General features: G+C 46.9%; 1 protein-coding gene across 2 annotated transcripts in view; it reads right to left on the bottom strand.

Moving 5' to 3' along the window:
- The window catches only part of TRANK1 (tetratricopeptide repeat and ankyrin repeat containing 1), a 1,265,441-nt gene that overhangs the window by 294,975 nt on the left and 956,087 nt on the right, over positions 1-14,379 (bottom strand). For both annotated transcript variants that reach the window (XM_078688288.1, XM_078688286.1), the window contains 2 exons: positions 10,955-11,098; positions 10,675-10,831 (listed from right to left, as the gene is read on the bottom strand). In XM_078688288.1, coding sequence (XP_078544414.1) covers positions 10,675-10,831; positions 10,955-11,098 — 301 coding nt within the window. The remainder of the gene's footprint in view (positions 1-10,674; positions 10,832-10,954; positions 11,099-14,379) is intronic.

Genomic DNA, 14,379 nt, shown 5'->3' with positions numbered 1-14,379 from the left:
ACACTGATAGGGTGGCCTTAGACGCAGACATCACGGCGGAGGAGTTGACTACGGCATTGTTTGCCGTTAATTCCGGCAAAGCTATGGGCCCTGTCGAATTTTTGAAAGGCATGGTCCCTGACGTTATCCCTCATCTCCTCAATATGTTCACAAAAAGTCTGGAGGTCGGGGTCCTTCCACTGGCTCAAAGGGTGGCCTCCGTTGTGGTCCTACTTAAGCCGGCTAAACCGCCCACTGATTGTGGCTCTTCCCGGCCTATCTCCTTGATCAGTGCAGAGGCTAAGGTCCTCGCTAAGCTCTTGGCCAATCGTCTTCTCCTAGTGCTCCCCTCCCTGATACACGATGACCAATCCGGTTTTCTTCCGGGCCGCAACACAGCGTTAAATCTTCGGAGGGTGCATAACGTGTTGAGTCGCCGCTCTACTCTGCAACAAGACGCGGACATTTTGTCCCTCGATGCCACAATGGCGTTCGACTCGATCGAATGGCCTTATCTGTTCGAGGTTCTCCGCCGCTTTGGCTTTGGACCTCAATTCATTAGTTGGGTGCAACTTCTTTATACGGACCTGTGGGGCCAAGTCCGAGTCAACTATCACACATCTCGGAGGTTTCAACTTCATCGGGGTACCAGGCAGGGCTGCCCCCTGTCCCCACTATTGTTTGCCCTTACTTTGGAGCCCTTGGCTCACTGGGTCCGCACAGATAATTCCATTAGAGGCCTGCACTGGAAGGAGGATGTTGTAGATAAAATTTCCCTATATGCGGACGACATCCTAATATACGTGTCATCTCCCCGCTCCTCTGTCAATAGTTTATTCCATGTTCTTTCCAACTTCGGGAAATATTCAGGTTACTCTATAAACTGGAACAAATCAGTGCTGTATATGCTACGTGGCCCTCCACCCCGTCTGCCCAGAGAGTTTTCCATTGCAATCGCCACTGAGGGTTTTAAGTATCTAGGCATTTTCATTACACCCGATCCCAAGGTGTTTTACGAGCGCATTTTGTTGGGCCCCCTGCGTAGACACCGTAGCAACGTTGCCCACTGGCGATCGCTCCCACTGTCACTCCCAGGCAGGGCGGCATTGTTTAAAATGTTGGCACTCCCGCGCTTCTTATATGTCTTGCACAACTGCCCTTTTTTGATTTCAGAATCATATTTCCGGACGGTGGAGAGCGAGCTCCGACTTTTACTTTGGAACGGGGGTGCCGCTCGGATTGCCCTATGTAAACTCTTTCAGGGGTGGTATGACAGGGGCATTGCTCTGCCCAACCTCCGCCTTTATTATTGGGCCTCACAGTTGGTGGCTGTTAACCAATGGTTGCACGGCTCGCCCTTGAACCCGGCCTTCCTCCTGGACAGATGCCAGACGGGTCGAGAGGGATACCTGGGAGCTCTATACAGTAAACCTGCTAGAGCTAGATATGTGGGTCCGATGGCACACACAGTAGCTATTTGGCACAGGGCTAATAGATGTTTGGGGTGGTCGGACAAGCTCACCTTGCAAACGCCTCTGTGGTCTACGCAAAGTTTGGGCTCCCTCTGTTTCCTTCGGGGCTTTGATAGATGGGATACGATTGGGATTTCGGAGCTGGGGGACCTTGTTCGTAAGGGAAAACTGTTGACCTTTGAGGATCTTCAGACTAAATATGCTCTTGCGCCCACTGAATTCTTCCGTTATTTGCAAATTAAACACGCTATTCTTGTGGCAGTTCCGGACCTTGCCACCTTGCCGGTGACTTCTCCTCTGGAGGACAGACTACTATCGGAACCTCTCCCAGAGAAGGCCAACTCCCTCACTTATCGTAAGTTGTGTAATAACCTTCCTGACCCCTTTCAATCTCTGCGGACCAAATGGGAGGCTGACCTGGGTCCCTTGGATGAGGAAGACTGGCCCTCGGCCTTAATGTCCGCGAGAGAATCGGCTATCTGCCATAGGTTTAGGTTAATCCAACTGAAAGTATTGCATACCCTAACCAAAATTGGAAGGCGCCTGGATGCCTTGTGTTTGCGCGGTTGTGGCCTCCCTGGTACTTACTACCACATCTTATGGGATTGCCCGGTGGTGCAACAGTTTTGGGGCGGGGCACTTCGGAAAATGAGCAGCTCCCTGGGTAAGCCACTCTCGCCGACTCCCAAGGAATGTGTCCTTAATGTCTGGGGGGCCAACGACCTGACGGCTCAGGAGCTCCAGTGGGCGACATTGGGGTTTCTGTTGATTAAGCGTTCTATAGCAATGAAATGGGGATCACCAGACAGGCCATTGGTAGTGGGCTGGGTGGCTGAAATGGATCGGTGTATGATTGCGGAAAAGACAGTTCAAGATTCGATGGTGCCCCAAATTGTGGGACAAGAAATGGGGCATTGGAATGCTTACCGGGGGGAACTATGTGACTATCCTACAGCTGAACTGGCTATGTCCCGTATCGGACCTGCAGGTGGGATTGTACGGTAAAAAGTGATTGGCTTGACCTATACGTAGATTATGACTGTACTGCAGTGCTCATGACTGCTTTTGACTCCGCTTTCATTGTTTTGTTCAATTGTTTAGTTAATATAAAAAGAAAACGGACCGCTAGTACCGCCTTACAAGGATATGGTAGTTTTGTGTACGCCTTACTTTATTACGCCGCCGGACCCTAGGGTTGTCGGCTAAAAGGCTGTGTTTATTTACCATCGATGTGCAGAATGCCGACGGCCCCTGGATGTAGGCGTGTAGCTGTGTCTTTTAAAACTGTGTAATTAATGTCTTTATAAAAAAAAAAAAGCATAGAACGCCAGGAGAGTGATATATTGAACGACATGGAACGGCATCACAACTTTAGGAAAGAAGGATGCTTACGTCCACAAAACCAGCTTCAGCTTGCCTGGAAAGAAGGTGGTGGGTTGAGAATCTGATACTTAATCCCATGCTACACCATGTTATGGTAACAAGGACCACGGTCAGGAGGGTGAGAAGCCGCAAGGATCAGTTGTGAAACAGCTCGAAGGGAGTGCACATCAGAGATGTGAGGACCAAGTTAAGGTCCCACTGAAGCATGACAAAGGGAGAGGGAGGAAACAAATAATGCAAACCTTTCCGAACAGACATAACAACCAGAGGCTTAAACAATGGGGGCTGACTAGGCAACCACAAAAAGGCGTAAACAGTTGAAATGGACCCTTTAACTGTGCCCAGGACAAAGCCTTGTTGGGCTAGGGCCAAAAAAAACAAAACCTCTTGACTGGAGAGGGTCTATCTGGCAAGCACCATCCTACCCCACAAATGTGTCACAAGGACAGATGTATACGGTTTTCATAGAGGGACGCCTGGCTACCAAGATGAAACCAACCACCTCCGGAAGAAGGTCGAAGATGTTCAGCTGTTGCTGCTCAATCTCCAGAGGTTTCGCTGTTGTCGCTCAATCTCCAAGCACAAAGGTGGAAATTTCGAAGGCCCAGGTGCAGAACCCTGCCTATGTCCCCCCAGAGTGGCCGACTGATCAGACCACAGATGCTCATACACAGGATTCCTGGATACCTTTCTGTCACTCACTGTGCCCAGTCCAGAGACACTGGGATGGATAGGGCTCAGTCGGTCCTGATCTTCCTGAGAACTCTGGGCAGAAGTGGTATTGGTGGGAAGGCATACAGGAGTCCTATGTTTCCCACTGAGATGGAACACGTCTCCGAATAAGAGACACCTTGCAAATTCCAATGCACAGAAGTGCTGATATAAAAGGGGGTGGTAATGGACGGAGCACCTGAACCAATCAAACACTCACACACAGTGAAAAGATCTGGGTTTGATCCATCACCGTTCTTTAGCCCACTCTGCCACCCCAGTTCAGACATGGCTATATTCAAATCAGTCTGACCCTGTGCCTCATGGGAAGAGTCCAGCCCGAACTGCCAAGCCATGCCTTCCCTGGACCGGAAACAAGCTTCCGAGGACCGGTTTCTGGCATTACAGCCGTCTTCAGCCCGGCTTGCTTGAATCCAATGGCAAAGTGAGCAAGGGACTCACGTCTGAGCATACCCTGCCACACTTATGGCGGCCAAAAGCGGTACAAAAGGGGGTGGTGATGGACGGAGCATCTGAACCAATCAAACACTCACACCCTGTCAAACGATCTGGGTTTAATACATCACCGTTCTTTAGTCCACTCTGCCACCCCAGTTCAGACATGGCTATATGCAAATCAGTCTGACCCTGTGCCTCATGGGAACAGTCCAGCCCGAACTGCCAAGCCATGCCTTCCCTGGACCGGAAACAAGCTTCCGAGGACCGGTTTCTGGCATTGCAGCCGTCTTCAGCCCGGCTTGCTTGAATCCAGTGGCAAAGATGTCAAGATGCATATAAGGGACCTTTAAGTCCGGACCCACACCCACCCTGGGACACACTACATTCATGCCTGCCTGGAGTACCCAGTGGCCGCCCTGGCATACGCATCTCAAAGTTCTTCCATATTTAGAAGGAGGAGGGGAGAACCCCATTGCCCCTGAAACATAACAAACAAAACTTAACGGCAACTTACAAAGTCCAAAGTGACCTGGGTTACAAACCCCATGGCGAGGCGTGAGATGTCCATCAGGAACAGCTCACCACCCCCGCCGAGCCCCAATTTCAGAGACCCGGAGTTGCCACTCCTTTTCAACTCGACCCCATAGTGTTGGTTTGTTGCATTCTTCAATCTGAGGCAGCTGATTCCTCTTCCAATGTTGCAATGACGGCTTTCCTTTCTTTGGCCATCATATCGGGATCAGGGCGAAGGCGCAGCGGATACCTTCCAACCCGTCGCCATCTTTCAACTCCAACGCGTCGTCCTCCTGTGTCCTCCCGTGCTGGGGCCCCCTCATCGTGATCGGGCAGGTTGATTAGCATTTTGGCCTCCTGCAAACAGAGGATTTGACGGAGCTTGCAATCCCACTTAAAACTTATCCTGAAGGGGTGCCCCCAGGAAGATGAAATGTCTTTCGAGCATAAGAATTCGGTGAGCGGCCTGAACTCCCTTCTTTTTCGCACAATGGAAGCAGCTAAGTCCTGACACAAGAGGGGCCGGGATGAGCGAAAGTCTGTAGGGTGCTTGTCCATGCTTCCCGGAGGATCCGTCATGGACACACATTAAGATGTCTGGGGTGGTAGCAGTCGCTGATCTCTTAGGCCCAACCCGATGGGTCCGATCTAATTTGATCTGTTGCTCCGGGGGGGCACCCAGGATGTAACGGAAGAGTTCCTCCACGAAGGCTTCCATGTTCTGTCCCTCTGCTCCCTGAGGAACTGTACGGATTCTTATGTTGTTCCATCGGGAGTGGTTCTCAAGGTCCTCCGCATGGGCCTGGAGGTCCATTTGTTGGTCTTGAAGGCGGAGGACCGCCTGCTGAAGTTGCTCACTCTACTCATCCCTTGTCAAAGCCTGTGTCTCCAGTGTGTCCACTCTTTCGTCAACTGAGTCTTAACCCCTTCTCAACTCCCGGAGTTCGAGGGATATTTCCTTCTTCATGGCATTGAATGCCCCTTTCAATGAGGCAAATAAGACTCAAGGAATCCACTTGTGACTGCCCCTCAACGTCGCCCTGCCCGTGTTCTGCTGAGTGTCCCCTCAAGGACAGGTCCGCTTCGGCCCTCCAGTGCTGGTTTTGAGGTTGAGCTCCTTAACTGATCGCTCTTTCTAAGTGTTATTGGCCGCCATGGCTAAGAGTCACTGCTTCCCCTCTTGTGTCCAAGTTCCGGGCTTTGGTTTTAGAGCTGATGTGCAAGAGCTGCTAGGTAGAGAAGAGGGGACAAAGGAGCCCCGACCTCTCCAAAGTTCCTCAGAGCTGTCTATCGTTGCACCTTCCTACTATTGCCCTTTTCCAGACCAAGTCGCTGAGTCACAAGGCCTGCCCAGAGAGTCTCCCTGTTCACCATGCATGCTCTGTCTGCTCTTTTTGTAGGTGGGGGGAGGTAGTCTTTGCGGGTCAGCCCGCTTGCTTGTTCTGGCCTCCCGATCTTGGCCGACAGTCAGCCCCAACAAGCCCACGAGGCTCATCTCGGGCTATCTCCAGGCCTGCTGCACTGATCTCACTGCTCCCAGATGCTCCTCTCGGTCGTGAGCCCTCTCAGTCCTGAGCATCTACACCTCGACCCCCAAGGTTGTCCTCCTGCAGAGTCCCAGTTGTGCTTGGGAGCCCAGTATGATGCAAGCCTCAGGGGCAGGCCACCAGTGTCCCAGGCTTTCAAGGCGTTCCTGCACCACAAGGCCCTGGAAGTAGTCGCATCACGGCCCAGCCTCGTTCTTCGGGGCAAGGGCCCCTATGCCAATCCACATCTGCTGTAAAGGGTACCCACCCTGAGCGCCGGCTCCCGGTCTATCTGCGTCCCCTCCCTGCTACTCGGCCAGTAGTCACAATTATACAGCAGGGGATCGGGTTGCTGAGGAAAGGGAAGGCCCTGTCCTCCTCTTTGGCTGGGCTCACCTACTTCAAGCTCTGCAGTTCTGCAGGCTAACCGCCAGATTCTGAGGCACAAAGACCCGCCTTACCCCCACCAGGAGGGCCTCTGGTCCTTGACAGGCCGGCTTGCTACAATGGGGACGGCTTACTTCTGCCAATCTGGCTCGTTCTTGCAGGAAATCCGCTCAGCTTCACCAGGACGTCCCGTATTCCGCTGCTCTGGACCACCTCTGTCCGCCTGTCCCGGTGAGCAAATTTGAGCCTGCACAGGCTCCAGGAAGGTAGCGTGCGCCCGCCCTCGGCAGGGTGATCCGAAGGCTCAGTGACGCAGTAGCGGCAGGCGCGAACATCCAGAGCCTGCGCTACGCCACGCCGCCACCTCCGGCCCCAGATTTTCGCAGGAGCAGTCACCGGAGTTGTCGGTGAAATTTCTGCACCTTCCCGGGTCCGCTGTCTGATGCTGTAGAACTGGGGCCTAGGTTGAGGAACGGAGGGGTGAGCAGGCACGTCCTACTCGGCCGCCATCTTGGTCATGCCGCTAGAAAGGAATATCTTGAGTGAAATAAAATGACATCACCTCAAGAGAGAGAGCGAAGAAAGGAAATGGATATCGGGGAGGTGATGGGATTCTGGAAAAGGTGATGGGATTCTGCAAAAGAGCATGGGATAACTTTCTTTCCAGAGACTAAGTCGGTAGGAAAAACTTTTCAGCGGCACAAACTTGGTCCGAGTAGCCGAGCCACACAGCAACGCGATAGGACTTAAATCTTACACTTATAATGGTCCAACGCAACCAGATGACCATGGTTAGAGCTTAAAGCTTATTGCTGCTATTGTGAACCTTAAACTTTCAAAGTTCAAATCTATAGTTCTACTTACTGTATTTTTTACTTTTTGGTGTGATTTTATTTATTAAAACTTGCTCTATTTTTCTAAATGGGTTTCAGATTTTTCTAGTATTGTGTTTTCACTTGATTACTGTTTTGAGTACTGCATAAATAATTTACACATTGCCTCCAAGTTAAGCCTGACTGCAATTTACCAAACTACCAGAGGGTAACCATAGATTGATTTAGTGACTACGTATGTTTACCCTGAAAAGGAATGTGATTGTTATTTAATGTGGGTTTTTACTCCTCATCTAATATTCCAAACTCTTACAGTTGGGCATCAACTGATGTTTAGCCTTGAAAGACTTTCAATCTCAGCCCTAATTTCAAAGCAGGATCACATATATTTTTTTTAAAGATTCCATGATGTGAGAAGTGGACAAAACGAACAAGTTGCTTAACTTCGGTAACGCCTTTTCTGGTTTAGACATGATCAGGCCGCAGATTCCTTACCTTTAAATTTCCCAGGCATAAGACTGGATCCGGAAGATTTTTCTTCAAGCAATATCCCTGTGCATCGGTATGTGGCGTTGGTCGGCTCCGTGTGGCATCGTCCACGCCAGAAGTGACGTCAATGTCACCTATATAGGCTCCACCTTGGCGATTTGACGTCAGTTACTTTTCACAACTGTCCACGCCAGAAGCGCAGAGCCATGAAGTGTAATGACTTTGATGTGTTTGAAAACTAGGGCCCTAAAATGGACCAGCAATGATCGTAAAAACTTGTACCCAGAGTGGGGAGGATGAATGGGTTGGTAAGGAATCTGTAGCTAGATCATGTCTCTACCAGATAAGGCTTTACCAGAGGTAAGTAATTTGTTCATCTGACAGATGTCTAATCGCAGATTCCTTAACTTTGAATAGATACCCCAGCAATAACGTTCCCGGAGGAGGAACATAGGACAAATTTCAGACTAAGAAGTCCTGCCGGACTGAAAGCGCACCATGGCGTCCCTGCAGACCTGACTATCCAGTCAGTAATGTTTGGTAAAAATGTGCCGGGATGCCCACATTGCGGCCTGACAGATGACTGGGAATCTGTGACTTCCTCCTGGAGCAATAGTAAATGATACTCTGTCAGCCAGTCATAGGATGGAGGCATGGAGGAAGGGGTGGTCTTCATGGGAAGGGATTAGGTCCTCTGGAAGATCTGGTGGACCCACCTGCCAGATGGTATGTTTTGCCAGTGGTGGAGGTGGTGGCTAATCCTGCCACCAACTGGACGGGCATGGTCTGTAAGGGTGAGACTATGAGGGCTTGGAGGCTGAAGCTGCTGAGGGGGTGGTGGTTTGACTGGACCTCTGGCTGCCCAACCCATGTGGTCGGTATACATTCCTCTTCTGCATGTCCATAGCGAAGCCTGGACATCCCCTGATAAGCACAGGGTGGTGTCTAACAGCCACGATCGTGGAAATCACTCGGCCAAGCAAGTCTGTCATTTCCAAACCACATCTAATTGAGAACTTTGCTGCATCCATCCCATCTAATATTGCTTGGGAGAGGTTGGCCCGGGCCCCCTTCGGGACCTGTGGCAGCACTAGTGCAACCATTTCCCACAGAGAGTGGGAACAACACCCCAATAAGTATGCAGACTTCATGGACTGCAATGCAAGACTGACGGATGAAAACACTTTCTTGCCCCAACTGTCCAGCCTCTTGGTTACCTGTCCTGGGGAGCGGCAGGGAACGTGCCATGGGAAGTAGAGGCTTGTACTACCAAGCTCTACGGGTGGGGTGGCTAGTGAGGAAGTTTGGGTCACCTGGGGCAGGGTGGTGGGGGCGGGCGATAGTCCTGGTCATAGAAGCCCCTATGCTGGGTTTGGACCAGGTTCCCAGTAGGGTGTCCGTGAGAGCTTCATTAAATGGGAGCAAGGGTTCTGAGGAGGAAACGCCCAGCTGTAGGTCCTCTGTCAAGATGTTAGTCTTGACCACTACTGAGGGTATCTGAAGGTGAAGAACCTCAGCTGCCCAGTGCCAGGTTCTGGAGAATGAGACCTTGAACGTCGATGTTCCTCAGTCGTCTAGGCCGACAGACCAGAAGAAGGCTAAGCACGCTTCAACTTCTTGTGCCTCTTACATGAATGACCCAAAAATCTTGAGTGGGACAAAGAGGACTTGGGACTCCTGGATAAGTTCTGAGACCTTCCTCTCACCAAGACCTCAGAGGAGTCGGCGTGGCGAAGCCAGGACCATGACTTGGAGTTGTGGTCGCACTCCAAACACCACTGGCAAACCATACCTGGATCCGCATGGTGACAGGTGACGTACAGTTTAATCCCCAAAGTCGTCTCAGATGACATGACTTCCTACACACAGTCAAAAAATAGGTCAATAAAGTGTCAAATAATACTGTCAAAAAGTGAAACAGAGTAGCTCTCTTAATGGATCAGAGCTTGACTGGTGCGGAAAGAAAAGAACTGATGTTATCGTGTTGAGTTGGTGCCTATATAAGTGACAACTACGCCATGCGGAGCCACCAGCGCACAGAGTATTGCTAAAAGAAAATCTTACAGATCCAGTCTGATGCCTGGGAAATTCAAAGGTAAGTAATCTGTGGCTAGGTGTGTGTGCGTGTGCGTGTGCGTGTGTATATATATATATATATATATATATATATATATATATATATATATATATATATATATATATTAACAAGAGATTCATGTTGTATTTCCAGTATGATAAGGTACCAGTAACCTTTTTTTCAGCATGCATGAATTTTGCTTTTTTTGAAAGTTCACAACTGAAGAGCAACAGGAGGCTTCACATGTACTAGGGTCAGCTACGTCTCCAAAAATGTTGGTTATTAAAGTTACATAACGTGTTCGAACAATTAAAACTTTGAAAACATCTAAAGACTTTGCCAATAAGTCTGACTACACAAATATTGTGAAAAGAAACAAACTGCAACTATTTGAGAACATGAAACCATACAAAAAGTAGTAAGATGGCTGTTGAAATCTTACTCTAGTATTCGAAAACTGATCAAGATGAGTTTGGGGGCAAATTGTTTTTAAAGATAATTGTCAGTAGGACTTTATGTAAAACAAGTCAAGTCAGTAGTTTTTCCAAGGCTGATATTTTAAAAGTTAAAAAATTGGTACCATATGGTAGGAACAGACATTGGTTATGTTCGTGTTTCTGGCATCATCAACGCAGTTGGGATCATTTATCTGAGTTTAAAGATAATACAATGAGAAACAAATGTATGACAGCTAATAAAAGGTGACCGGGTGGAGCATACCTTTCTTACTTCATTTAAGAAACAACTAGATTATGAGTTATGAGACAATTCATGCTTTCGCCAATTAGGTATAAGTACCTCAACCAGTATCCACCGAATTTTTAAAATGGATGCTCAATGCTTACTTTCGTCTTCATCCGTTTTCACAACCTGAATTAAATCTCGTTTCATGAAATACTCGAAAGCTGGAGCTCGTTTTTCGCGGTTTTCATCAAAGATCCACAGATTCACTCTGGCCCTAGTGATAGCTGTATACAATTGCTTCAGTTCTCCATTTAGCATCTAAGTGAAAATAAAATTAGGGCCAATCGTCAGAACAAAACCAGATATAATAGAGACATACATTGTTCACACTTAAAACGAACTCCTGTCACAGTAGATACACATTTTAAGAGAAAAGATTACCTTGTGCATATCTGGGTTTAAGGCTAGTGGCCTGCACTGTGGCACTCCAAATTTCTCTATGGGCACTTCAATTAAGGGCTTACTATCATCACTTGACTGAGATGTTGTAACAAATGATGCAATTATTCTCCATTCCTTGGATGCCTGAAATATAAATACTTAATGAAAGTTCTGAGTTTCAGCAGCAAAGGTGACCGCACCCAACATAAGAGCTACAAACAAAAACTTGCTTGCATTTACCCGATGCCATATACCATGCAAACAGCCATGTTTTAAACACTTTACTGTAATTTAGTACAAAGTAATGCCATACAGTTCTCTTTCACGTTCTAGATTACATATAATTTGTTGTTTAACAAATTGGACACGCATGAAGGGTCTGGTACATGGAAAGCTGCCAACCACTCATTTAAAGTCCACGAATGTTCTATTTGTAAGATAGATTACTTTTTTGTTATTTATTGCCCGGCTATCGCAACAACCCTCTCTTCCCTCTATGACTCTGGGCGGACTTTAGGTCCGGTCAGTAACAACCTGTAACGGTAACTCCATCCTTATTTTCAGAGTATGTATCTTTTCCAGTCAGTAGTTCTTGTATTGTGTATACACACTTTCCGTGGGAAGGGTCTGCCTGCAGCCTGAACCTGAGGTTTCAGGCGTCGCTTGCCTTTCCTATTGCACCTTCTCTTGGTGCAGCAGGGGCCCATGAGGTTGTAATGCTTTCCTTCCATGTCCTGGAACCTCACATTTTTTGGTAAATATTTGAGTAGATCATATAGCTCAGTTTTAACTGTGTGTGACTGGACAAAGGCTTCCCATTGTCCAGCTATTGTTCGCTTTCTGAGCTTCGCTTTTCTTCTCTGGGCAGTGACACAGCCTCTGCTGTTGCCCACCACGTCAATTCCTCTTCCAGGCAATCAGATGGTGGGGGTGAACTATTTTCAGGCAATCTTTATTGCTCTTATGGCTATCAAGAGAGCGAGGTCAACCTTGTTCTTCCTTGATCTTGAAACAGTCCCAACAAACATAGGCTTTGGCCCCCAAAACTTCAGATAAAAACTGTTTCACTATTAACAATCCTAGACCACATATGAATCCTGCTTGTGGGATGTGACTTCTGTCGGTCAGTGGCTACTCCTGGGTATATTCTGCATAATTTCCAATGTGTGACGTAGGCCTTATGCAATATATTGAACTGCATATATTTGAAGCACATGCCACATGAGATTTTGCGAGGGTATTCCAGCACATTTTCCCACTCTTTATCGTGTAGACCCAGCCCTACCTCCATCTCCCATTTATCTCACAATGGCTGAAGGGCTATCCCTGTGTAGCTTTGTATAGCCATGTAATACATTACAGCATATCGATCTGTATATAAGCATTTATTTGTATTATAGATATGTGCCTATATATATATGTGTGTTTCTTTGTGTAAACGTGTAGAATATTTGTTTTAAAACAAATTAAGTAAATGATTTTTAACTACAACACTTGAAAGTCGTAATTTATTTAATGCATCTTTAATCTACATATACTTACTTCTTTTATGCATCTAAATAGTTTCCATGTATTTATGGATCTATATATTCATTGCTTTTCTGCTAATTCAGCATATCCAATGCAATAGCCTATTTCTCACCCTATACCTCTATCAATATATCGCAAACCCCATACCAATACTATGACCCCCAAAATAACCCTTTCTAGACTATTGCCTACTCTACCCCTCCTTGCATCATCTCATACCTCTTTTACTATACCGATTCCACAAAACAAACCTCTCTTAACCCTTCTCTCTGACTCTTTCCCTCCACATCCCTTTTACTCATCCCAAGCCTCCTACTAATGCTATGACATCCAAAACTATCAAACAAAAAAGTCTAAATCCTTCCCTCTATCCCTTCACTATCCTTTGCAATCCAAATAACAGACTAACATGTCCACTCATATTTCACTATACTAATAAGTAGATTGGTACTCACCGAAAAAGCGCTTCAACACCTCATCAGGGGTAGCAAGCACTATATAAATGCAAACCTTTAACCTCTTCTATACCTACGCTACCCTTCTCAATCAGAATAACTGACTAACATATCCACCACTCAAATTACTTTCTTATTTCACTATACTAAGTAACCACTAATCCTTTATGAGTTCTAGAGTTGTGTACTACTTGCCAAAAAAAGCTTCAACACCCCATCAAGGGTAACAAGCGATATATAAATGCAAACCTTTTCCCCTCTTCTATCCCTCCGCTATCCTTCTGAAACCAAATAAATGACTAGAATTTCCACCACTCAAATTACTTTCATATTTCAATAAACTAATTCAACACCAATCCTTTATGGGTTCCGAAGCAGCATGCTACGCGCCGAAAAAAACGCTCCAACGCCTCATCAGGGTTAGTAAGTGCTATATGAATGCAATTACAATACATTATATTTCCGGATGTTCCCCTTTGTGTATTTTGCCTATATCACTGCATGTGTCTGAAGCTCTGTTTTGTATGCCATCCCACTGTGTCTGCAATGCTTGTACAATTCTAGCATATAATAGGAACTGACCAGTGTGCAACCCATAATTGTCTACCAACATCTGGATGCTGTGTAACATTTTCTCCTGATACAGATCCTCTAGTGTACTTCTGCCTACGTCTTCCAGGGTTGTGGGATTTTATCAAATATCTACTTGTCTATGGGGCAGGTTGCTTCATAAATCTACTTGTCCTGTAAAAAATCCACTTGCCCCTTTAGTGCCATGTAGTGCAGAGACAAATTAAGGCAGCAATCTCATTATATAAGAGCTCTGATATAGCTTCTCTGATTATGCCAGGGCTCACACTATAGTAGTGTTTGAATACTTGCAATACTCTTATGTTGCCACAAATCCACAGATCTACATACTGGGGCTGAAGGTAGTGGTAAGCAATAGTTCCAGGGTTAGAATGCACTTTTGAGTCTGTGCAAACCTTTAACAACTTTTCGCTAATCTTTTTCCATACTGAGTAATGTTCGGAATTTACTCCTGACAATTGCAGACGTAAACCTTTTTCCAGGGTTGGGAAAAAAAGTGGTTGAAGGGAAAGCAAACTTGCAAACATTCAGATTTTCGCATGAGCAAATCTACACATGCATATTTGCTCATGCTAAACTGCTGTTCACAAATATTTTCTAGGAGTACTATTTCTTGTCCTACTTCTGTAAATTCTTGGGAACTCAAGAAAGCCATATAGGTGCATTTAATGCAAAGACATATACCATGGGTGCACTTTTGAGCTTTCTTTAATAATTTGGGCCCCTAATTTGGTCTGGCGTTGACCGTAACAATGTGTTGATTAAAATTCTCTCTCTCTCTGTGTATCGTCAGGCTTCACTGTAACTGACAACATTCTTCTCTTTCACAAGGAGCATATCGGCACACAA

This window comes from Lissotriton helveticus, chromosome 4_1, assembly GCF_964261635.1.
Source record: "Lissotriton helveticus chromosome 4_1, aLisHel1.1, whole genome shotgun sequence".
NCBI lineage: Eukaryota > Metazoa > Chordata > Amphibia > Caudata > Salamandridae > Lissotriton > Lissotriton helveticus.
This window is presented reverse-complemented; position numbering and strand designations above follow the sequence as displayed.